Here is a 25,678-nt window from a genome sequence, read left to right as displayed (position 1 = left end):
ATTATTTTACATACCTGTGAAATTATCAAATTTCACACCCATAAAATGTGATAACATCAAAACCCAAAAGCTCTCTGTAGTGTCACCTCTAAGCCTAATTGTATGAATATCTGCGACAGAAAAACCCTGGAAAGGGAAGTGATTGTTATGTGATATTCTAGTCTAGGGTTTTCATCTATTCAGCCTTATTGTTCTACCTTACTGCATATATAACGAGCACAGCTTTCTGCTGGCTTCTTCCTAGGCTTGCTATTTACTAACTCTCCCTTCTTTTTTAAAAAAATTGCATTCTGGCTGGAAAGGACTTTGATTTCCATGCCTAGTTGTAAGCTGAGGGCCTTCAATGTCCTCGGAGATTGAAGTATTTCACGAAAGTTGGCTCTTAAGTTAAAGGTGAACAATTTGTTAACTGAGCAGGCTGCTAGCCAAGAAACTAACTTTGGACATTTTCTTCGATATTAAAAAAGTCAATAAGAAGTATGTGTGCCTGCTTAACAAATGCAGCTGGTCTTAATAAGTATCTCTGTACAGGACATCTACTCCTTTTGCATCTTTCATTAAAAACAAATTTAATGTGTGAGATGAGGTAGAATCCTCCTTAGACAAAGTTTCTCAGTGCTTTATCGATATATTTTTAGTCATTCCCATCTGCTCCTGCTGCTGAAGTCCAAAACAGAGTTGTAAAGGGGGAAGTAGTCCCACAATCAGATTTAAATTCACTTTCTTTGTCATTAGTAATTTTCAGAATTTTTCCAATAATATTGGGCCTTTACCAAATGAATTGATTGATTCCTGGATGCTCTATTTGTATCTCTGTTAACATATGCTGCATCATCTTCTCTAGAAAAGATATATTTGTACTCCCTTCTTCAGGATATAGAACTGTTATGAGTAAGAACACACAATGAGCCATGAATTTAGATTTACGTTTATTACCCCTTGGAGTACTTCATGAATTTTCTTTCTATTTCTTCTCACACGGTTGCAGATTTAATCTTTTAAAATCTTCATTTCAGAAGACCTAAGTGCCCTACAGGCTTTAGCTGGGACTTTTTCAGTCACTTATTGAAATTAGGGGCCTGGAACCCACCCACTTGACCCTTGATACATACAGCTAGTTTCATTTCCAAAACTTGAGAGACTTTCAAGGCAAAAAATACTGATCTCTAAGTTTAGGAACAAGAGGCAAATGTGAACGTGTACTTTAAGCTCTTGGTGCTGCATATAAGTGATGATTATGCATACTCTGTAACAGAAAGAAACTTCTCATGCTACGTGGTATAAACAGGTATTTTTATAGCGCATCCAATAACCATAAGATGTATGGTATCTTAGCTGTATTCCTTTTCTATTCTGTTTTCCATTTTGATACTATTAGAGCCTGACCTTTTGGATATACTATTAATACTGACAATTGTATGCTCACAGTATGCACTATAGCTGTATCATAAGAGTCTTTCAACTATGAGTTTAAAATAATACAAACTAAATTCTTTCAGTGGGAGGGAAACGCTAAGGCATTTTGAGCTTGGAACATTTTAAGCATCATCGCTACCATAAGATCGCATCAATAGAATTAAATTAGATGATAGAAACTCAACATTTTTCTTAGTGTTGTTGCCATAGAAAAGGTGGCTCACTTCATAGCTTTTTTGAACATAACTGTTTGAGCAGTAGACAGAAATAGAGCAAAATAAAGTCCAATTTGATATTTCAAGTATGTGTGTGTATAGATATATATTTTCCCCCTCAGATAGACCCCTTTGTTCTGGAATCTGTTCAGCATGTTTCTCATTTTGTCAACCAAGTAAATAACATCACCACAGTGATATTTCAACTATACTAATAAAATTTTGTTCCCAAAACACATTGGGGACTGGTGGTATCTGAAGTGGTAAGTGCAAGCTGAAAAGGAAAGATGATTTCTGAACTGGTTCAGTTACCAACAGATAGAGTTTAAAGCATCCGATTCCAGGCAAGAGACAGATTTCTACCTGCGTTAGTCATGAGAGTAGCTTTTGTCCATGAGTTGCAATGATAATACTTACAGAATTGATTTTCCAAGGTGTTGAACATGATGTGTCTTGTAAAAATCATTGGAATTGAGAATGATCAGCACCTTGGCTTGGATTTGAAATTAGTAATGTCAACCAGTCCTAGATCTGAATAAGTGAAACGTTCCATGAGAAGTGTCTATCGTACCCCGCGGTGCCTAAGTCAAAGACAAGCTCAGAAAGGTGTTTCTCAGTGTGTCTTGCTCAGGTTTTTGCAACTGGATGTGGGAGTTCAAACATTATGAAAGTAGTCAGTCTTGGCAGTCATTAGTTCACAGTTTCTACTTTCTAATTTGGTGTGCATTTGGTTGAAGTAGTTTACTTCTGGGAAGCAATGCTCAGCCTAATTTGAGGAACTCAGATAATCATTTAAATCCATTTCCTTTGCAGTCACTGGTTATAATCGTACGCATGTGTAATTTTATATTTTTACATGGATTTGTATATTTTAAAAAAAATTGAAGCCCCTAAATACTAATGCAAATGGACTGTATGCATTCAGAGGTAGTGCAATTCATTAGAGTTTTGTAATTGAGCAACACTTTAGATATGAACCTCTCTTATGGTTTAAATGCAACAGCTACGATTGCCTTTTAAGTAACAGATCATCAGAACTTAATTCTTAATGTTGCTGAAGTTTGGATTGAGTTCTGTATTCTAGGCTGTGGGCACTTTTTTTTTTGTGTATGTCCAAAAATCAGATTCAAACAAACAAAACAAAAAAACCAAACCACAAAACAAACCCACAAAAACCTCAGCCTGGCAACTGCAAAAGAAGTAAGGTTCATGTTGGAGGATGCTTATTCTTTCCAAACAACTCATTTTAATTTGATGGTAAAACTGCCATCAAATTCAATGATGCAAAATTAAAGACCTTCACTTCTAATTTCATATATTTCAGCAAAAAAATTTGGGTAGGTTTACTGCAGCAGTACTGTCTGTAGTTAGAAAAGTCCAGTTATGTTCACATTTCTCCTTTTTAAAGATTTTTTTTTTTTAATGTACACCCATGTTTTTGCATATGGCTGGAAAGTTAATATAGCTTTCACTAAATCATGATGACCAGTCATCATTTTATATTCTTAGCTTAATCAGAATACATTTCAGGAAAACTTGTTTTTCCTTAATTATTATGTTTTGTTTATTTATGTAGAGAATACCTAATATTCTTTAAAGAAAACCAAGTAAAATGAAAGCTCTGTTGTATATCAAAGAAAGACTGAAAAGGAAGCCCAGAAAGCAAGATATTTATGTCCTCCATTAATATTTAAACATTTTTTCAGCAAGTACAGGATAAGCACATCCCAGCTGCTGAAACTCTCATGATAAACGATGCCCTAGGCAGAGCATGGTTAACACCTAATTCTCAGTCACAAGCCAATCTGTTTGCCTTTTTATGAGCTTTCTTCATGTTGTGCATAACTTGCCTTCGCCCTTCCCTTTAAAAGTGATATAGGTCTTCAAATTATGTAATGCACCCTTGTAAAAATGAGCATCAGTTGAGAGATGAGGTTGGCATGAGCTGAAGCTATTAAATCTATATGTAATGCAGTTCTATTTTAGTCAAAGGAAAATCTCTTTAATCAGTGGACTGCAGAGAATAAAAATTACTTCAGTTCATTTCTTCCTCTTACTATAGAATGAAAACAATGCAGATACAACTATTCTTGTCACGTTTAAGTTTCTGGACCACCTTGGTTGTTCAAACAAATCTTGACTTTCTTCCCTCTGTTTTGAGCCTGCATCATGAGCTTCTCAGCACAATGGTGTGAGGTGAACGGATGTTTTGACAAACATCAGTGGAGTATCTGACTCCCATAAACCCAAAACCTATTTTTTTTTCTACGTATAAGACATTGAAAAGGAAGTTTGCAAATACCTTTTGTTCTACCATAGATCTAAAATAGATCTATATTGTCATATTAATGCCTATTCTTTTGGTATCAGCTGTAAAGAAAATAAAAAATCCACAAAAAAAACCCCAAACAACAAAACACAAACACTAAACCTCTATAGATATTGCATTTCCTTTCCAATGAAATTAGTTAAACAAGACCTATTACTTCAATTGCAAACTGTGGACCACATACTACCTATGTCCTGTATCTGTACAGTGCCTAGCACAGTTGGATTCATGACTGGAATTCCTGAGCACTGCACCATGCAAGTAATAACAAAATAAAAGAGAAAAAATAGTTTAGAAGTGCTAACACTACACTTAGTGGTTTAAGTGCCTTCTGGTTCTATAAAGTAGTGAATGCTTCTGGAAAGACTGACAGCTTTATATACAAAGTATCAGAGCCTTGGCAGCTTTAAAGATGGCCCATGTTGGTTTTACTATTGAAGAATAACAAAAATATAACTGTTAATTTCAGTACAACTTAAATAATAAGCATGACATCACAGGGCCAGGATACTATTTTGTGGGTTGTTTTTGTTTTGTTTTTTAAAAATAGGATTTCCTGCAAGTACATATTTGTCAAAAAGTATAAAAAAGATTTAGGTAGTCACTAACATAAAATAGACTTTGTAGATATGATAAAGTACTATGTTAAGCAATCAAAGAATAATGGACAATTTGTTACAATATATTACTTTGATTAAAGAAGATATATTTCAATGTGATGTACATATCATTTTCTCTTTATCCCAAAGCATTAGTCAAGTTGTGTAATGACCTATATCCTGCAGCAGCCTCATCTCTACTTCAGAATGCCAGTCATGGTGTTTCCTAGTTAAAGCAAAGGAGTAAGACGAGAGAAGAAGAATTTATCTTAGAAAAGCTTTTCTAACCCTTCCTTCCCTCTGCCTCTGAAACAGATCCCTAAAACTGAAGTAACCTGCTTTTACTAATAATAATCTTAGAGACAGATGAATAAATACTCCTATAAATATTAAAGATCTAAACACTGAAGAAACCGTTGCCTTTCTGTGCTGGCATGTCTGCATGTCTGTATTACCTCAGTGCAAGTATGGATTCCATCAGCTATATACCCAATGCAAAGACTGACAAACACTGTGCTTAAAAAGAGTCCCTTAGCATTTGACACAAGCTTAACAACTCAATAACCTAAAGAACTGTTCAGGTGTCTTTATAAAGAGCAGCAATACATGACTAAGTGTAGAAAATAAGGTGGCATATCCTTGCACACTGAATTACTCTGTGTGCGTAGGACAGAACATCTAAGACCAAGAGAAAGAGAGGGGTAGTGTCTGTTAGCATTGTTGCTGAAATAAGTAATTCTTTAGATAACTGCCTTTTGATTCTCCAAGCGAATTGCCACATGTCATGTATCAAAATAAATTTGGACAATTGATTTGCACTCGTATTGGCAGGATCCTCTCCGGCACATCTCTGCACAAAGTATACTTCAAGTGTATGCCACCCTGCTGCTATAGCAGAGTTAGCATAACATTTTCCATTTCATTTTCCTTCCTTTGAAATTTTGGGTGCTTGGCCTAAGGAAAGGACGTGTGGATAATGCTTTTCTATGTTACAGTTAACTCCAGGTGACATAACAGTCCCTTAAAATCACTGCTAGTCGGTGAAATTTAGAGCAGCTACAAAGTATAATTATGATTTGGGGCCATGCCTAGAACATGCATGGCCCAGAATCTGGCTGCTGGCTTGCTGCCGTTTTCAGCACTTCTCCACTGTGCGGTAGTGCATGCTGCTTGCGAGCAGAATCACTGGGACTTCCCCTCCTGACAGACTGTTCTCGGAGCAGCACATCTGACTGCAGCCTTGCTGCAGCTGAGATAGTGGGAGAAGTTTTTGTCCCTAAAATCTACCAGTATCAATGAATGGAGCTGCATCAGACTGCCACGGTTATACTAGGAGTCCATCAGGGTTTTATTTAAGTAGTTTCACTGCCCCTAATTTCTTGTTCTCTCCTCTTTTCCAGAAGTTATCCTCCACTCAGTTTTGTTGACTCAACTATTTGACTGCTCTCTAAAGCACACAGTCAAACTTCAAATGCTCTTTGGCAGCACAGCTGTTTGCAAAACTTTCTGTTGTTGTCCTGTAGTTTGTGGACTCTTTAGTTGTGCTGATGCAACTGCTTGTTGCTTACAACCATGCTGTAAACTAGATCAGTGCAATGATCTGGGTTATAAACTTGAAGCAAAAGACTTCTTGAAACAGGGCATTGTTGCAATTTTTTTTTTTAAACCCCACATCTCACTGATCTGGCTTAGTGTTGCCTTGCAAATAGCACAACTGCAGGGATAGTAAACTGCAGTGAGGAAAGGAGTGGGGATGGAGAAGAACTATTGGAAATGTGTAGCTGGCATGTTGCAGGGGTGGGGGGCAAGAACCTCTGAAATTAAAATTGCTCTTGGTGGAAGAATAGCATGAGCAATGGCCTAACCCAGCTCTGTCAAAATGATTTGGTTTAAAAAACACCTTACTATTACAAGCGTTTAAGTTAACAAGATCATTTTGACAGAACTGGGTTAAGGAGTGACTACACATACAGTTATGCTGGCAGATAAGAGAGGCAGTAAAGTCTAGCCAGGACATGCAAGTGGCGTTTTGTGGTGGGCACTGTAAGCATGACCTTAGCTACTGCCATAGTAGCGTGTCTGGTTACAGCCTCAGTCCCTCTTCATCTTGCAGTAAGGTAGAGAATTGCTTTTTAATTTTTTTGGTGTATATGTGAGTAGTCTTTACACAGATGAGTAATCTACTGAAGAATAATAGTTGTTATTTATGGCAAGAAGTACATATTCCTTTGCAGTAGAAACTTGAGAATGCTGCCTTATCCAAGGTAATTTAAAATCAAGTTCAGGTACAATATAATGGGCACATGCTGGAAACAGGATGAGCATGTAGCAAAATTACGTGGACAAGGATGCCATGATTATTTATATATTGTTTATGGTGTCTTGATAGTTCTATTCTGATGAACTTTGGTTTTGTTCTGCTTTAATGGCAAATTAAAATCCTTACCGCAGTTGTCTTATGGGTAAGAATTGTTCCTACAAGTGAAACTGGAGTGCTAAGGCCTTATATTTTTACTACTGAAAACTTAAGACTCTATTGTACTGCCAAAAGAGGATCAATGAAGAAAAGATGATTGTGATTCCCTTGGTGGGAAGGCTTTGCATCATGTTGCTGCTGTCGATGGAAAAAGACCCTTTCTGAATCCTTGAGAAATGGGACTAGGAAGCATAAGTGGTAGCATAGCCAATAACTGCAGTAGTAAAAGTAAACCTAAAGAGCTTAAGGAACAGTGTGAACAGTGTGAAGCCAAAAACCCCCCCAAAAGATAGTGTAGCTACTGTGGGGACAAAAAAAACAGGAAGAGGAGAAATGGCCAGAGGTTAAAAAAATAGTACTTTGAACAATAACAAGGAAGTTGTTTGGATGTTAGTAAAGGAAACACTAAAAGGTACAAAATACCTGTACCTGTGTACAGGCTGTCAAAATGGATCCCAAGTCTGTAAACCTATTGACAGGGGAAATACAATACTTGATCATGAGCTGTGGGAAACCTGTGACAGTGTAGAGAGAAGCTCATTGCTGCTTAATGAATTTCAGATAAAGGAAGTCACAAGATGTAAATTTTTGTCAAGGACACCTGATTTAACCTTACTATTTTATTCTTCTAACCTATATTAAAACTACTACCTACAGCTCTGTTTTGCAGGAATAAGGATCCTTATTTCTGGTAGAAATTAAATTAATTTTTCTGGATATGAAAACCCATGTGGGTCGAATGGAATTTTGAGGCTCCAAAGGAAACACACAAAACGCAGAGGCTCTCTGCCTGCTGTTGCACAGCACTAGTTGGAACTCTCCAGGTGATCAGTAAATGAATACCTCATCAATTATTTGAGGCTGCTTGTATTATAATGTACACTTGCTTATATTGAATTAGCATCAAAGGTAGAGATTATGCATAAAGATATCTAAAACATTTTTACTGGAACTCAATTACCTTTATGTATCGTTTACCTCCTCTTATTGTGGCAGTTTGATATTGGTCTTCTGAATGCATGCTGAAGAGGTCATTTAATGTACAAAATATAAAAGATCCTGAAAATTCTACCAAAAAACCCAGCTGCTTTAGGCAAAAATCACCAACTTTTGTTTGCCATCTCTAATGTAGCTTATTTAAATAAATGAGTAATTCAAGGTGGGTTTTTCACCTTAAGTTATTTAAGAATTAATAAAATCCACCCTAATGAAACAGTGAGGTCAAAGGGTTTAGCTATTGCATATCATGGCTATTAAAGATAAGGTAAATGCAGAATGAAATAAAGAAAAAACTTTGTTGCAATTCTTAAGACAAGCCTCTGTGTCTTGTACATGAAGAAACACTAAAGTGGCTCTAAAATCTTTTAAACTAAGACCGTGGTGTAAATCAATGCATAAGCATTGCGATAAAGTGGTTTACTTGACCAGATAGATATTCTGTGGTTTGAAACCTAAAAATAAATTGTTTGGGTTTTTTAAAGCTTTTTATCATCTTTGCTGCTTTTTCAATGAGAACTTTATATATTAAACTAATTTTATTAATTTTATTAATCTTTTTAAAAAATCTACAGCATTCCAGTGTTCACCTTTTAAAGCTACAAGCTGCTTCTAAAATAATTGTAACACAATTAGTTACATTGGATATGCTAGCCATCATAAAGCTTTCCACCACTCACATACTAACTGATAACAGTTCTCATTTTGTACATATGCTATAACTATCTACTGTCATACCTGATTCTGACTTTATACAGGCAGTTAGCTCATACAAGTAACCTACACAGATTTTTAGTTCCAAAAGAGGTTGCAATGTATATTACATCAATTTCTGAAGCTGGTATGCTAGTTATGTTCTAGCGTTAGGTTATAAACTTCTCCTTCATTGTAATCACTTTTTGTGTTGTACTTGAATAAAACTTTCATACTCTATGGCCTAGAGTTGTATCAGTAGTGCTCCAAAATGCATGTTCCTGTTAATAGAGTAATGTTTTTTCTAAAAGTATATCAACACGTACATACAAGGAAAACAAAGAGCTCAGCTTTATCTATATTTCTCTATAGGTTGTGCATGAAGAACCAAATTTATGAATATACTCTTATGTTTTTGAAACATAAGACAGTTATCTGAATCTCTGCTACCTGAAATAGTATCACATTTTCTTTCATCTATTTGCTACATTAAAGAAATTCTTTACATTTTAAATATATCTTTCCCCTCTCAGGGATGCATGAAGAGCTAAAGCTGTTTTGTAAACAGCTTTGCTGGATTAGAATTGTATCTGTAATTGTATATATCATACACTATATAGGGAAACCACTTAAAAGAACAGTGAAGTTTAGTTAAAGAAAACAGCCCAAGCCTATACGAATACCTGGACGTTCAGAACAAAAATTATGCTTTTATCAATACCAACAAAATCTTTGAGGGTGGAAATACACTCTTTAAGGGCTGTGTGCTTGCTCTCTTTTGATTGCTTAGCAAAAGGTAGTTCTGGTTTCACAAGAATAATTTTGCTGTCATTCCATACTCACCACTTCTTTAGACCCTGGCATAATATAAAAAGGGAAAATGCTCGTGTGCCTCACCTGCTACTCTTCCCTGATTACCAGACCTCCCTTTACATGTGGCTTTTTAGTACCGTTATAATAGCCTGATTCAGTTGCAATATCAGTTTCTATTACACATCTAATCCAGAGGATTATAATTTAACTACCAGGCATTTCTTGATTTTCATACTAGCCAATATGAAAAATGCAGGGCCAAGTGTTTAATAATGCCTTCCGTCAGTTCACAAAAACATACGTGGTGTTCTGCTCCCAGGAATGGAGAAGAAAAATAATTTCCAAATTTGATAAAGAAATTTGGGGAAAGTACAATCTCCATACATTGCACAAAGTAAATGCCACAATTCACTGATAAAGCAGTGAATCCCAAATAAGAGTCTGTCTCAAATTTCAAAAGGCTCCAGCAATCGAGGTTGAACTGTGGAGAAATTTATCCAGCTCTGCTGTTACACACTGATCACATTCCCCTGCAGTACACAGATATGTGCAAAAGCCCTATGAGATTTTTTTCTTTACCCTGCACTGCCTAACACTTGCTTAACTTTCCTGTCAGTACTTGAGAATCTGAGTTTTGTGTTTATTGAGCTTGCATAATTGTACTCTTCACCAGGTTATTTCATTAAGTTAGGTTTAATGACATGCTATGTGCATTACTAATATTTTTGGTGAGCTTTTGACTCTTGTTTGCCTTAAGGTATTGCCGAATAGGGAGCTCCTGTGAAGACAGTCCAGTCACAGTGAATCTTATGCATTAGTGCTAGTGGATAGGACCTAAATTTGATTGGAATACGTGAAGAGTAACAGGCAGGAAGTCTGGGGGAGGAACTGAGGAGGGATGCACTGAAACAGACTTAATGCTTGCCAAGGTTTCAGAGTGGTGGCCTGAAAAACAAATACCCTGTTCTTTCTTCAAACAAAAATGTTTCTGTGAGCATCGTATTGCTTTATCTCATTTAATTCATCTCTTTTAGAAGACAGCCTGTATAGATTAATTAGGAATTGTTTTCAAAAAGCCTCTTGAATAGGAAAAGTGCTTTATTATTATTTGGTCCTGTTAGTAAAGAGCACTATACTAATTTGTACTGGCAAAGTAAGAAAATCAGTCATGGTCTAGTTGGGTTCTTTTTAAGGCTTTTTTGATCATAGTTGTAATGTACTATTCTGTTTCTTGTGGGCCTCCTCCAGCTACAGAAAAGGGCTCTCAAGTTGGGTTTTCAATTTATGTCCCCAGTTTTAAATTTAATCCTGACTATTGTTTGAAGATAATGTCTATTGCTGTTTTATAGTGGTTCTATTTCTCCTATGTTTCAATTCTTGCTCCGTTGAAGGTATCAGAAAAATCTATCCCCTGACAGATACATGTACCCACAAGTTCACTCACGTATGTATGAGGATCCCATACAAACAAACTTTACCAATTTCATTGAGAGCTTGGCTGTTTTTCTCTTTTGATAGCTTCTACTATCTAATATGCGCTAGGAAGTTGAGCTTTTTAATGTGCTAGAAAGCAACAGCAGTAACCTCCATTTAATTCCCTAGACCAAAGAGGGTTTTCAGAGGGTGACTTGACAAACCCTTCCCATCAAGTAATTAGACTGTTTGCTCCTCATCCTTTTCCCTTTACTGGGATTGAGAGAATGCCAAGAGATTGAAGGCCTCTCTTGCTTCCCTCACATTTTTCCCAAAATTTCATTGCAAGAGCACACTGTATTCTCTGATTTCTTTCTTTCCATCTCAGCTGGCAATGAGGCCTAAACAATGTTTCTAAGCCACACAGTTACTTCTGTAATGGGTATTCACCTCATTCTTGATGCATTGTCAAAGCACTGCGCTATTAGCTTACCATTCTTCCATGCTACTTGAGATACTGAATTTTAGTTTAACAGCTCTTCTCCCCTTTTAAAAAGACAAGTTTCTCACAGTTTCAGATTTTCATGCAACAGATTTCACAGTTGCTTTGGCAATTACTGAAGTTTAAAAAAAAATACTTTTTACATTGTTTGCTTTTAAAATAACAGCTGACTTCTACTGGTGTTATTCATGTTTTCAGATATTTTCTTCCATGACTCAAAAAAAACCCTCCCACAAAAAACCACAAACCCACCCGCCCCCAAAACAGCCCCAACTCCCCAATATTTTCATAGATATGCAACAGTAGAAACTCATTTTAAAGTGGAAAAAAACCTGAAGCCTATGACACAGTGTAAGCTTAAGAGTAGACATTTCTACTTATCTTGTATAGAGTGGTTTCTCATGAGATTGTTTAGATACATTTTCATTGACTGATTTATATCAGGAATCTTTTTACAAAACTCCAGCCTTATTAGAGTAGCTGTAATGCAACCCTTCTCCCTGAGATGTCCCATCTATCTTTCTGAGTGATCCATGGCTGCATTTCAGGTTTTGCCAATCACCGTGGCATTAGCAAACCCTACTATGTTAACTTGCTTGTCCATTTCAAGGAATATTTACACTGAGATGAAACCTGATGTGGACTTCTAATACATGAAAGGGTGGGTGGGGAAAGAAAAACAAAATGCTCCCCTGTGTGTCCATCAAGGAAAATGTCTTTGAAATAAAATCTGTGTGTTTTCTCTCAAAGCTAGAGAGAGACACTGAGAGTCCTATAGCATAGATGCACATAAATGAGCTTTCTTAGGTTCTGGTAGTGGTCTGGTTTGGGGGCCATGGATTTCACAGTGGTTCTTAACATTCCTGTTCCTCTCCTGGGCTGTGAAGGTTTCGCTGAGCTGTGTGCTGCTGCAGTTAGATGATTGCTAAAATCAGAATGAATTGCTGGAGCCTTGTATACTTACTAGAAGAATATTTTTTTTTTCTTGTGGAAGACAGGAGAGTAAGTCTGTACGCAAGAACTTCTGTTTTATTTGACTTTATTATTTGCCATGTGTATCAAAGTGTTTATAGTTGACTACATAAAAAGTACAGGCTAGCAAGAAAACCAGGAGCTTCTTCAGATCCTAAGACAAAGTGCTCGTAAAATGTTTTCCTGAGTGCATGTAATCATTTATCTGGATCTTCTCTCACTATTTCAGGCAATAAAGGAATTCACAGAATCACTTTAATTTTTTTTAACCCACTTAATATGCACTAGTATTATGTACAACAAATTTAAAACCTAATATGACTTGTTTATGATATAAAAGTAAGAAAGATCTTTCAGAATGCTTTCTTAAGCTCTTTAGTCACTGATTTGACTTTTTTTTTTCTCCCCACCAGGAATCTTTAATGACTGGAAAACTCAATGGATCATGTTTTTATAATCTAAGCTATTTTTACGTTGACTGTGCTGTAAACACATGGAGGAGCTGTAAGTAAATGTTCTGTACTGCATGATGAATTGGATTCCTACAGTCTGGAGGAAAGCAAAATAATAATTTTATTTCTGTGGTGATTTGCGTAGCTTGTGGTATAATGCCAGAAAGACTAACGGAAATGCTTATGGATACATGGACTCCATTAATAATATTATGGATTACTGTCCTTCCTTCCATTTATATGTCTCCAATGAATCAATCTCAAGTACTACCAAGTGGATCTAGTACAGGACTAAAAAAACTAACTGAAGAACAAAGAGTTTTGAACCGTTCCAAGAGAGGCTGGGTTTGGAATCAAATGTTTGTATTAGAAGAATTTTCTGGACCTGAACCAATACTAGTTGGCCGGGTAAGGCAAGATTTGTTGTTTGGTTTTGTTTGTTTTGTGGTTTTGTTTTGGTTTTTTTTTTTTTCTCTGAGTATGTAAGTGTACAGCACGTGAAGGTCTTGAGTCATTTGGACTCTTCTAAGAAATTCAAATTTGAGGTGCTCTGTTACTCTGAAATTCTTCTCTAATATCCATACATTTGTGTTTTAAATATACCTTATTTTAAGGATATGGTTTCCTGCTATTTACAAAAAACTTACATGTATTCTATTTGTCAAAAATACACAAGCATGTGCACATTCTTTCTTTAATATTGTCAGTCACCACTCTTCATCTCTGTCAGCTGCAGCTTTTTATCAAAGCAGCTTTTTATAGTATGCTCCTATTTGTTCATTTAAAAAGGTTGTTACACCTATAGGTTATTTTCTATCTCCAGCCTGGTTACATGGAAATTATTTATGCTCTGAGAATTTTTTTATTTTTTTAAAATTTGCTGGTATATACAGCAAATTAAAAGGTACTAGTTTATGGGGAGGTCCTGATGTGCACATATATGAAGTAACGTTATTGCCACAGTTTTTGTAATTTATTTTCAAAGTTAGGAAGATAACACAAGGAAAATTATCATATTTTTCTATGTGTCCTAGCTTGCCTGCTTCCTTAAACCTTTTGTTGTTGCCATACATTAGCTCATTGTCATTACATTACATTATTGTCTCATTACCAGGCTACTGAAATTGAGTAAAAAAAATTAAAAATCTAAAGAACAGAAATTATGGATATTAGTTGATTTCATGATAATTTTGGAAATTTGCTGGGTAAATTAATAGCATATAGTCTAAAATAGGGACTGTCAATATATCTGTTATCAAAGAGAACACAGATCAAGTGCATTCTTAAATTTTCCCTAGTGTGGCTACTTTCCAGTTGACATTTAGGGTCAGAAGGTGTAATGAGCTTTATATCCAGTGACTTTTGAGTGCTGTGTTAATTTACATTTATATCAGATATTATATGTCTGTTCTCATTTGTTTTTCTGTGGTTAGTAACATATCTTAATTTCAGAGGGATAGCAATATGCTTATTTCATGTATTAAAATATTTTATCTAACCCATTCTTTTTTAGAATATTTTGGTCAAGCTTTTGAAATGTTTTTGTGTTGCTTTTGAGTGGCTGGGGAGAATCCTCAGTTTGTACTTTGTAGCACGTTGATTTTTCAGAGTCTATCCAAGTCTTAGTATTTCTACAATATTAGGTTTTTTTGATGGATGTAATATTCTGACTTGTTCAAGTAATTAGTGAATAGAGGTGGGTGGGTTAAACTAAGCCAAACCAAGAAAGACATTATCCCATCTTCTGCTGGCATTTTGAATAGAATTGGGTACTCTAAAATACTGTGACAATCTATTTGTTGAGACTGCTGCATAATTAAAACACCACATGATATAGATGGAAATGAGCAAAAAGTGGAATTTGCTCCCATAGGGAGAAATTCTTGGTTTATTCATGAAAATAGCTTAAATATTCTTGTAATTCTTGTCTGCATTTTTTTCACTGTCTCCAGAAAAATCATCTGTATTTCTGACTTATTTTTCTTTCCTGAGGTTTATGAGTACTATGGGCACGTTCAAACCCTGCTGTAGTCAGTGGGAAGAGAGGTACTCAGCATCTTTCAGAGCTCCTCTTAATCCCTCCTGACTACAAAGCAGGAACTCCCTCAGTTATACTTCCTGGCAATTCTTCTTCCCAAAACTTAAAGGTATACAGAATGTCACAAGCAAAACGTTCTCCTCCTCCATGAAGCTGGGCTATAGTTTGTCCTCTGTCACCCTCATTGGTTTCTTATCTACTGCAATTTAACAGTAACCTCCTTTTCAAAACTCACGGTAGATTTGCACTTACGTAGTTCCTCCTCATCTCTTTTCTACTTATATTCTTCCTCCAACCTTTCAATTCTACCCGCTTCCAGAGGATTTGCACACTTGGGGTATCTCCTTCATTCTGTGACTTTCTTTATCAACTATTTTTCTGCCATATGACTTACCTTGTTTGGTTTTTTGTTTATTTGTTGGGGGTTTTTTGCCACACTTCAAATGAAGGACACTCTGTAAAATACAATACAGTGAATTAATGTAGAGAGGCTTAATATTGTGGAGAGAATGATACCAAACATGTATGCTGTCTATTTGCTGCATTTTCTGGACATAGCTGTGGTTTTGTGCCATTATAGAGGCAGTGTTGCTTGCATATGCTTTTTACATGTGCAAAGTACTAGTATAATCTCCAAACAAATTTATTATTTGACCATTAATTGCTTCAAAGGGAACAATCTTGAAGCAAATCTAATTATGTAGGTTTTGGTTGCGGTTTTTGTCTCTTTCTACTCTATAGTAGAGTGTATGTGATACTGTGCATGTATGATTTGTACAAACATGTAACTAGGAGCTCTAGATAGCAAATAGGAACATAAGTTTTTGCATAAACAGAAATAATATACACACAAGCAGAATTTGATGTATGTTCTCAAGTATACCTTTAAAGCCCACTGAAAATTCAGCTCTTAAGAACTGCAGAATAATATTGATACTTAAATATGTTTTTCATGTCAGTGGGTAGAAAGGCACTGAGTAGAAGCATTTGATTTTAATGGTGTTGAAATGTATATCAGCAAAATAAAATTAAAAATTGAGATTAATTATAATAAACAGAATACAAATAACTTTCTAAATAAAAGCACGAATATAGAGTCTATGCATTCATTCTGTTAGTTACAAAGATCTCGTACCAAAGTTTCTGAAGTACAGATAAAGTTTAGCAAGACTGGGTTTACAGAGATAGGTTATATCTTTTATTATGCTGCTCAGTTTTTCCAGGAACAGCTTTTAGGCACAAAGACCCTTCTTCAGAATTTTAAGTGTTGCAATACAACTGCACACTCTTCAGAGGTACTTACTCATTGCTGTTCTGCATGAATATACATTAATAAATGCATTCCCGATGTATTTGCTCTAATACATGAAAAAATCTGGGGTGAGACTATTAAGAGGGTTTAATGTGACTTCTTTCTTAAAGCGTGGTGGTTTTACTCAATGACTTGAGTAAAGGACAGGAGAAAATCTTTTACTTTCATTCTTGAACTTCTTGCAATGAGTTTGAACAATATGCACTTTTAATGTCAATTTTTGTCATTATATTCAGTGGGATCAAACTCAAATTTAAGCAGCTCTACTTGAGTTCACATATCTGTAAGAAAAACGTATGAATAGTTATCTCGGGGTGGCTTCTGAATTTATGAGATTTCTCTATAAAATGCTTTAAACATTCTAGTTTTTCGGTCTTTTGTCTAATATTACATTATTTTGACAAATGGTATTGTAATAAATTCCATATTGTTTTGATCTGTATATGTAGAAATGTACATAAGCATTTTGAGAAACCTACAAAGCTTTTTCCTGGTCATGTGACATACTTATTTCAAACGAGTTTGGTTTTGTTCACAGCAATACAATACAGAAAGATAGATTTACAAATACTCTTTCACACTTCAGGGTTTTTTTATCCATAGAAACAGGTACGTACTTTACAAAGCTACTGTGTCTACTTTAGAAGACCCCATATACTGCATATTGCTGTCAGCAGTTTGCAAGCCTCCCAGTGGCTGACAACCTCATTCAAGTGTAGAGCGATATGTCTTGTGATGCTGCGTGCCGTCCCTGTGGACTTGATTAGTTAGATGGAACTTTTACTTGCTATACACTGCTGCATTTTCTCAGTCTCCTCTACATGCATTTACAGCACCATGGCAGATGTGCTGTGAAATCTGTGGTGTAGCAAACACCACTGTTCTTTCACAGGAGACAGCCGCCGAATTCACAATGAAATAGATAATGGAGTTAAAAAGCGTTAGGAAACTAGGCTTTGGGTATATAATTGGAGCCCCTGTTTTATGGAATGTGTGTTATTTGTGATGTTTTGAATGGGATAGGACCTGGTTTAATAGACTTTTTAAGCAAAAACCTGGGATAATGTGTTAATAGTTGTCGTTTGTACGTACAATGCATGGAAAGAACCAAAGAGGGAGTGAAGGTGGAAAAAGTTTGGTTTTGTTTTGAATATTTTCTGACTTACCACTAAACGAATCAGCAGTTAGGTTCAGACACAAAATACTACACTAAAGGTCTGTCAGATCAGTGCTGTTCTGGGAGTACGCCCTGGTTTCTCCTGGAATCTTTCCCAGATTTTTTAAAATTTACCTGTTTCTAGTCCGAAAGTAATAATGTTTTGTGGTTTTTCCACGCAGTCTGAGAGATTTGTAAAATGAGCTGGCCAGTGAAGACCAGCACTTGTGCTGCGTGTACAGCTGCTATGTCACATCTGGGGCATGTGGTCAGTAGAAGAGCTGTGCTAGCCCTTGAGAAGTTGCTCTGAAAAGCCTGGGCCGGGGAGGAAACAAAGCACACTGAGTTACTGCGGCTCAGAAAGAACGTGGCCACGTCATCTCTTTAGTGCAGTGGACTCTCAGGTAGACATTTTTTATCTGTCACTGCAGAGTTTTTCTTCCTTGCTTCTGACTTAGATGATATGTGTCTTTTCACTCTGTTAAATGCAGATTTTATTTTTTTTATTTTTTTTTTTTTTTTTTTAATGGCTCATAGGATGAGGGAGCTAGGCAACTTTTGCTTTTTAGAGCAAAGATTTTATCCTTGATGTATGGGGCTTAGGTTCAGGCCTTCTTAGAGGAGAAATAATTTTCCTGTAGGAGGAGCAGTAGAGAGGCATCATGTTTTCGCAGTTAAGTGCTTCAGGCTGCACTACTGTAAAAAACGAACCTGGAAATGCAGAGAGCACTTATACATAGCTTTAAGCTGTATGTTCTACATTATACATGCTTTATGTAATCTTTGATTTCATTGCCAACATACATTTTATCTCTTAACAAGGAAATGGTAAAATCTTACTTGTTTAAAATTATAAATAGTTCTGTTGAAGTACAAGTGATACATATTTACAAAGTAAACAAGGTTTTAATTAAACAGGTTCTTTCCATATGTTTTCCTTTTTATTCCTGCATTGAGCTTGTGTTTATAATGGCTGCCTGAAAATACCGCTGTAGTCAAGTGTATATAACTGAGGTCTCATTACTTTAGGGATGAATTGCGTGCTGTTTCCCTGAATGGAAGAAATCATTGTGAAATATAGGTGTAGTACAGCCCTAGCATAGGTTTCATAGGGTATAGCATGGTCCTACATTAATGCAATGTTAAAGTTTTCACAGAACAACAGAAACCAGAACACCATAGTATATAGATTCTCCTCTTTTTCTTCTAATATAAACTTGTATGTTTTGCTATCGATGATTTAAATGCATACCATAAAATATTCAGTATCTGAAATGTTGCAAAGTCAACATTGCTTTCGGAGCCCTAGATTTTTGTTGTTGTTTTGCAACCATAATTATAGATTAATTTTCCTACTTATGTTTAATAAAATCCCAGAAGCTGAAATGTATCATTTATTTTGCTACTGTATTCTTTATGGAAAATACTAATTCCCCCTGCCTTTTGTGTGCTTCTGAAGGAGAAGAGATTACTATATACTTCATAGAATGCTCTGGTTTACATGGTCTAAATCAGCTTAGTAAGCAGGAGTACAGTTAGCTCTGAGAAAAGCTCTTCTTAATTAAATATTGCTGCAAAGACAATAAATATAGTATAAAACATTTCATAGAAGCCAGATAAAAATAGTGGTTTTCAAACAAATATTCCTGAATCTGCACAAATTTCATTTCTTTCTTTTTAACTAAATACAAGTTCCAAGAAATTTCTTCTTGGAACATATAAATCTAAACAAGGACAGTTTGACTGAAGTGAGCCAACAGTGTCTACATTTTATAATACAGTGTAAAAATCATTGTACTGATTTCTCTTAAGAGTTAACAAACAAGATGTATCTTCAGACTCTAAAATCTCATTTCTGTATATTTCTGGGAGTATCACTGAGTAAGGTTGAACACTTTCATGCTCCGGCATCTCCACTCTGGGAATATGAACACAATTTAAGTAGTCACAACTTAAACCACTTGTATGTCAGCTAGTACAACTGGACTAGTAATAACTTCAGAGGCATTTCATCAGATGCCTCCTCTATTTCTGCCTCACACTATTAAAGCAATAGAGTAAAAAGGTGTCACGTACCAGTATGGGCCACTAATGTGGAGAGCACTTAAAGGAATGCATTATAATGCCAAGTTACTTAAGAATTCTGCGTAGTAATGGGTCAACCTGCAAAACACCAGGCACCTTCTGAGCCATCTGTATTTTCTTTACTAAAGTGGGAACACCTCTGCAATGTGATTTGTTTCTTAAATTTTAGACTTCAGAGACAATAAGAGTAGAATAACTTCAAAAAGTTGGCATGGGTTTTTTGTTTGGTTGGTTTTGTTTGTAGAAAGAATGGTATATATCGTGGACATGATTACACTGTGTGTGCTTAGGTATTTGGAACCCCTGATGTTACTTTAACATTATTCACTTAAATTTTCTTGTTAGATTTTTCTATAGCCACAAAGATTTCTAATCTTCTGAAAAAAAGTAGCTAATATCGAGAATTTTTTGTGAAGAATTCGAAACTTGTGTACTTTTGTTCAATATATTGATCTAAACACTTTTTCTTTCAATGAATTGAAATGTTTTCCAACTACGCATGCAAAATGCTGAAGTGACAGTATGGAAAAATGAAGTAGAGCTTTGCACATGATATTCTGCACATGCCCTATGATCCTTTAGTCTTTCCAACATTGCTTTAGTAAATGGGTTTCAATTTCTACCTGTAGGGCCCACCTCTGGTGCTGTCAGGATGCTTCAGTTCCAGTTGTCAATTTAACTACCAATTAGTGCCAATTGAGATGGTGTTTTTTTGCTAAAAGGTTGTCCTTTCTGAATTTGACAAACATATTTCCCATAGGTCACTGAAAAAATCAGATAGTAGTGACTTCCCAAAAGTGGCAGAAGATGTTGCCTTTCAACCATTAAAGCGAACGGGTGTATTTATTGTTTCCAGGTCCTGATACGGTGTTCCTCAGTTTGCCAAGGATTCATGTAATGAAAATGTTAAAAATTATTTTGCATTAAAATGAGAAATGCTTCAGGACTAATTCCTTTAGTACCTGCAGGCTTTCAGTAAGAGCTCTGGAGCTGAAGTGGGTGATACCTTATGAACTACATTACATCTGAGAAAGACTGGCTTTCTAGCTGGTGGACAGCTCTGTATTTTTAGGATGTAATAAGTACACATTCACAGTAATCACAAGAAAAAATAGTTTGCATGTGAAAATAATGGGAAAGAGTTTGCATAAACTTTGTTTCTTGAAAGTTCTGTTTTAAAGATTGGGGTTTTCCTATTCTGGTAAAGTGAAAGAAGAAAAAGGAAGGCATAACGTGTTGTGCAACAGACTGAGGACTTCACACCTGAGAGTCTTTTGGGTTTTGGTGGGCTTTTTTGGACAAAGCTAGGGCTGTTGATGCTGTGTAATTTAATCTGAATGTGAAGCAGTCAGCTTTATTACAGAAATAATTTGCTGCAATAAGTATTTTAGGCAGTGTTTAAAGATAGCTGTTATTTGAAAGCAATGTGTGGGGCATTTGGCATTGAAAATAAATGTAGATATTATTCCTAAAGATTTTTAAGCAAATATTAATGTATCTGATAACCTCTTGGTGATCCCTGAGGAATACCTGTAGCGATATAGAGTAATATCTAACTTTCCTTTTTTCTGAAGACTCTCTATTAGTGTAGAGATTCCCCTTCCATACTTTATTTCAAAACCTTCATTTTATAGTAATCATGCCAGCAGCTAAGAAAAAGTAAGTGTAGCTCTCCCTGGAGACTATCAATGCCATTCCTGAATTAACCCGAGGAATCATTAGGAGCAACATGAGAAATCCCTTTTCTTATGGGTCTGAGCTCAATAACTGTTACACACCCAGTCCCGAGTGAATAGAAGCAAAGCTGAGGGTTTGTGTTTCAAGTTGATGTGCTACGCATTGCTGTTAGATCGCCTCACTGAGAGGGAATGTAGTGAAATAAGACTGACTCACAGAAGATCACTGGAGGCAAGGAGCCCAGTTGCAGGTAAAACCAGCAAAAGAGATTTCTTAGCAGTTCAGAGTGCCCTAGTCATCTGCTGGTTTAAATCCAGAAATCATATTATCTAATTTTCTTTTCCCTTGCTGAAAGAACTGCTTATATACAATAGGGGTATTGTGATCAAGTGAGAAAAGGTGAATTTTAGTATATGCAGAACTGGTGGTGGGCATCCAGACGTGAAGTACACAGAGGACAGAGGAATTAAACCAAAACCATAGCTCTTCTATCACATTATTTTCTCAGGTCATCAAGCCACAGGCATCATTAAGGGCTATGACATGTTATACACCTAACCTAAGAAATCAGGATATTAAAGCGAATGGGAAAAACCACCTTATTTCTTAATTAATTTGGGATAATCTGCAACATAATTGATGCAACATCATCCTGTATGTTAAAGCATGATGCAAAAGGGTCAGAATCTGATATTTCTGAACTCTAATAGCTTGATGAAAATTGACCACATTTTTACAGAATAAGTTTTCTAAATACAATTACTGACATACTTGCTATTCCCTTTTCACTCTTTTTTTTTTTAAAGTGTCTGTTTTGCAGGCAACCTGCTCTCTAATTATTATGCAGTCTAAAGCATTTAACGTAGACTGCTAGCACACTTTGCAATTCCTAGTGTTGTCCTGTCATATAGACAAGAATATACAATGTCCAGAGGCAAAATGTTTGTGTTTCTCCCTTCATGCAAAATCATCTAAAACAAAACTTAATGCCAACACAATATTTCAAATTTGTTAGTTTATTTCTGCTAATTAATGGGTCTTGATTATTTTGTTGGATATCCCACATACTTTTGATTGACTGAGAGCAGGTGCTTATCTAAATATGCAAGGATTTTTACTTTTTTACTGAGTTTTCATATGAATAAACAGAAGTAACTGTTTATTCTGGTATTATATGTACGTTTAATCTTGGTATTTAAAGCATATACTAGGATTTTACTTGGCATGAAAAGATTTGCAGACAAAAATGAGAATTAAGCCATGGGTTTTTTTTAAGGGAATCTCAGCGTGGACTTGTTGTGTGAATTTTTAAAATACTGCGCATACCCTCAAAGCATACATGGAGGACATTTTTATAAACAGAACTACAACAAATGAGGAATGGTAGACCAAGTAACAAGAGATGTGAAAGCTGTTAATGCTGCCCTTTTTATTAAGAAGCCTTAGCTAAAATTTTGATCCGTTTTGTTTAGTAGGAGAAAATTCCTGCCTCAAAGCTGTTACTAAACAGGATATGCAGACTGTAACTGAGGAAGAAAATACAAACGCAGAAAGATGATGTGGGCAGAGAGGTAATTTTCAATGTCCACAATTATGTCTGAAGTCCATGGCATTGCCAGGCGACAAGCTTTCTGATTCTCTGGTAATTTCTATAGGCAGTGCTGTCTCCCGATAGCCAGAAATGGTACTACAAGGTGTAAAGACCAAATATCATCAGGAAGTCTAAGAAACCATGTGATTACTTTTCAGGTGCTTGGGACATTCTGTAAGAGATGTGTCCTATGCAGTTTATTAATGACTTAAATGTGATACAGTAGCAAATATATGTACACTGAAATATATTGAACATAAGGCTTACTGATACAGTGGAGTTATCTTACCTCAAAAATAAAGAAAATGACAAACCCTCAAAATTGTTAGGCAGAATTAGGCTTCTCATTCTGTGCAGAAGGCAACTGCACTGATCATCCCGTTAAGTAATCATTTTGTAATTGATCTAAATTCTGTCACTCCAGAAGACCACCTGCTAGTTACTGCAAATTACTGATAAGCAAAGGAATGCTAGGAATTGAGCAGTATATATGTGTAAATAAATATTTGGATTTTTAAGGGATTTTTTTGTGAGTAAATGATTCTATCTAAATCAAATGCGTTCTGCACAAATAACATAATAGACAATTCTCTATGCGCGAGGTCTGATGGATAGTAAAGCAAAATTTTGCTCTACTAGTCAGGCTGGAGGCCTGCTCTGAGACAATAGGTTCACTGTGGTGTTTTGAATGTGTTGTGAAATGTACGTGTTTCATCCTTGTAAAGTGAAAAAAAACATAGTATGACTGAGTCAGTATTTATTCCAACTGACATCTCTTGTGCAGAATCAGGAATACATTTGTAAATTCTGCAAATTGTAGAGAGGCTGGAATACATAAGAGATACTTTCCCTACTCCAGAACAAGCAACGTGTGTCTGTTTTGTCTTAAGGCTCAGTTTCCAACGGTAGTTTCTTTGTGACAGGAAAGCTCTGATGCCACGTTAGGAAGGCAGGTTGTCAGCCTGGAAGAATACAAATACTGACTCATCTGATAGTCCACTTTGTATTTAGCTCTGAGAAGCTCTGCAGCATAGGAGGGTGTAGGCTGATGTAGGACAAAGTAACTGACCTCAGGAGTCTCTTTTCTCGGTGACCTTCCTGCGGTAATAACCATGATACAGTCTTCAGGCACTTGTGTTTCATTGTCCCCATGAGACGCTATCAAAAGAAATCTCTCAGGATCATTTGTTTGAGAAGTCTCAGGGAGACCGATAAATTAAGTGGCTGGGAAAAGAATAAATTAAGGATAAACTATTACTGGATTATAAGTTGCTTGTCCTTATTACGCCCAGTGATATGTTCTGTTACAGAGTCTGAATTTCTGCTTTGTGAATCTGTATGCTTTGCAGTACCGCTTTTAGTCCATAAAAATAATTTTGAGGGGTCCAGCCTTCCAGATACTTTGAATTGCTTCAGATCCAATAGGTCAAATTCATTCCAAATTTGGTTAGTAAAGTCACTAGGCATTAAGTCTGTCTTAATGGAAAGCCTTATAATACAGTTTATGCATATGCATATATATGCACATGCGTACATATATATATATATACAGTGTCTGGTGGAGGCAGGGAAATCGAAGAAGCAATGACTACACTGAGGTGAAAACTGGTGTGTGTGTGCTGTGCATATGCACAGGTTGGTATGTGTATCTAAGAGAATATTAAAAGGGTTCCTGTTAAGAAGAGGGAACCACAATAATCAGTAGGGCATGTGTTTCTGTAGTGACACTGTTGCTCCTTCTGAAATTAAGTAAGCGTAGGAGCATAAGAAAGCTACAGCACTCACACAGCTTCCTCTCTATGTAGATTGACCCTCATAATGTTCATGTCCTTTGTCATTCATTTAGAAATACTACTAACATTTTCTGTAGTGACTGTACCTTCACACTTGATGCAGCAGTATTGTGAGTCAAAATTGGAGAGAAAAAAAAATCACCAAAGTTAATTGTGCATGATGTACCAAGTTCTGCTCTGCAGCAGGAAAAAGAGCTGCACCTACTTAAAATCCCTTTTTTATAATTTTCCCTATTGATCATGCCTGTATTGAAATTGTGTGGAAGCTCAGATATTCTTTGCTAGGGCTTCTCAGAAATAATTGAGTTATTTATTTTATTGGAGTATCAAGAAGTGATAATGAGACGTATTTTAATTTCTAAAAGTCAGTGTCTTTTGTCCTTCTGTACCTTACCAACCTAACATTAGTCTGGATTCTTTCAAAGTGCAGCTTGTTCATTAGGAATGTTTGAAATGAAATCATTTGAGAGAGGAAACATTTATCCTATGTACTTCTAGCTCTCTATTATTTTCAGTTGACTCAATATGAAAATTTTCTTGTTAAGCTTGTTTTGAGAGGCATAAAGTGTTTTGGTGTTAAATAAAAGCTGATATGGTTTCATTTATAGGAATTAATGATGAGCCATGCAGGTAGGAAAGATATTCTTGTGTATAATGTATCACAGGAAAACTCTGGAAAGGTTTGTCCTTGATACTGTTCTGGCCTTTTATTACAAAGAGCAGGAGGAACAGTCAATAACCACTTATTAATGTTTTTCTCTCTCCTTTATTGTAGCTTTAGGTACATTAGGCTCCCAGTAATTATCTCATTCATAATCCTCTATCACAAGTAATATTTTCTGCATCTTATGAAGCATAATTGGAAAATATTTTCTTTGGATGTACACTATTTCTATTCTCTCTTTAATATAACTTTACCCAAGAGTATCTTGCCTTGGAAAAATGAGCAAGCATAATTTTATACAGGTAATCAAATCTCTCAAATGTTGGCACATTTTCCTTTATCTCCATGGGACCAAAAGCTAACCTTCAAATAGACCTAGGCATTAAAAGAGAGAATTTCAGCACACAATTAGACCTCAAGCTTGTATAAGGCAACTTGAACAGAAGTGTTATTTTGAGTTATTAGTACTGTATTTCTACTACAAGG

At 35.9% G+C, this 25,678-nt stretch overlaps 1 protein-coding gene across 3 annotated transcripts in view; it reads left to right on the top strand.

Moving 5' to 3' along the window:
• Nucleotides 1-25,678, top strand: part of CDH8 (cadherin 8) — a 151,235-nt gene that overhangs the window by 2,568 nt on the left and 122,989 nt on the right. For all 3 annotated transcript variants that reach the window (XR_012837572.1, XM_075765508.1, XM_010312693.2), the window contains exon 2: nt 12,838-13,284. Coding sequence is in view for 2 of the 3 variants with exons in the window: in XM_075765508.1 (XP_075621623.1) it covers nt 13,033-13,284 (252 nt within the window). In the remaining variant the exon portion in view is untranslated. The remainder of the gene's footprint in view (nt 1-12,837; nt 13,285-25,678) is intronic.

This window comes from Balearica regulorum, chromosome 13 (genome assembly GCF_011004875.1).
Source record: "Balearica regulorum gibbericeps isolate bBalReg1 chromosome 13, bBalReg1.pri, whole genome shotgun sequence".
NCBI lineage: Eukaryota > Metazoa > Chordata > Aves > Gruiformes > Gruidae > Balearica > Balearica regulorum.
The sequence above is the reverse complement of the archived record's forward strand: the minus strand, read 5'-3'. Positions and strand labels throughout refer to the sequence as shown.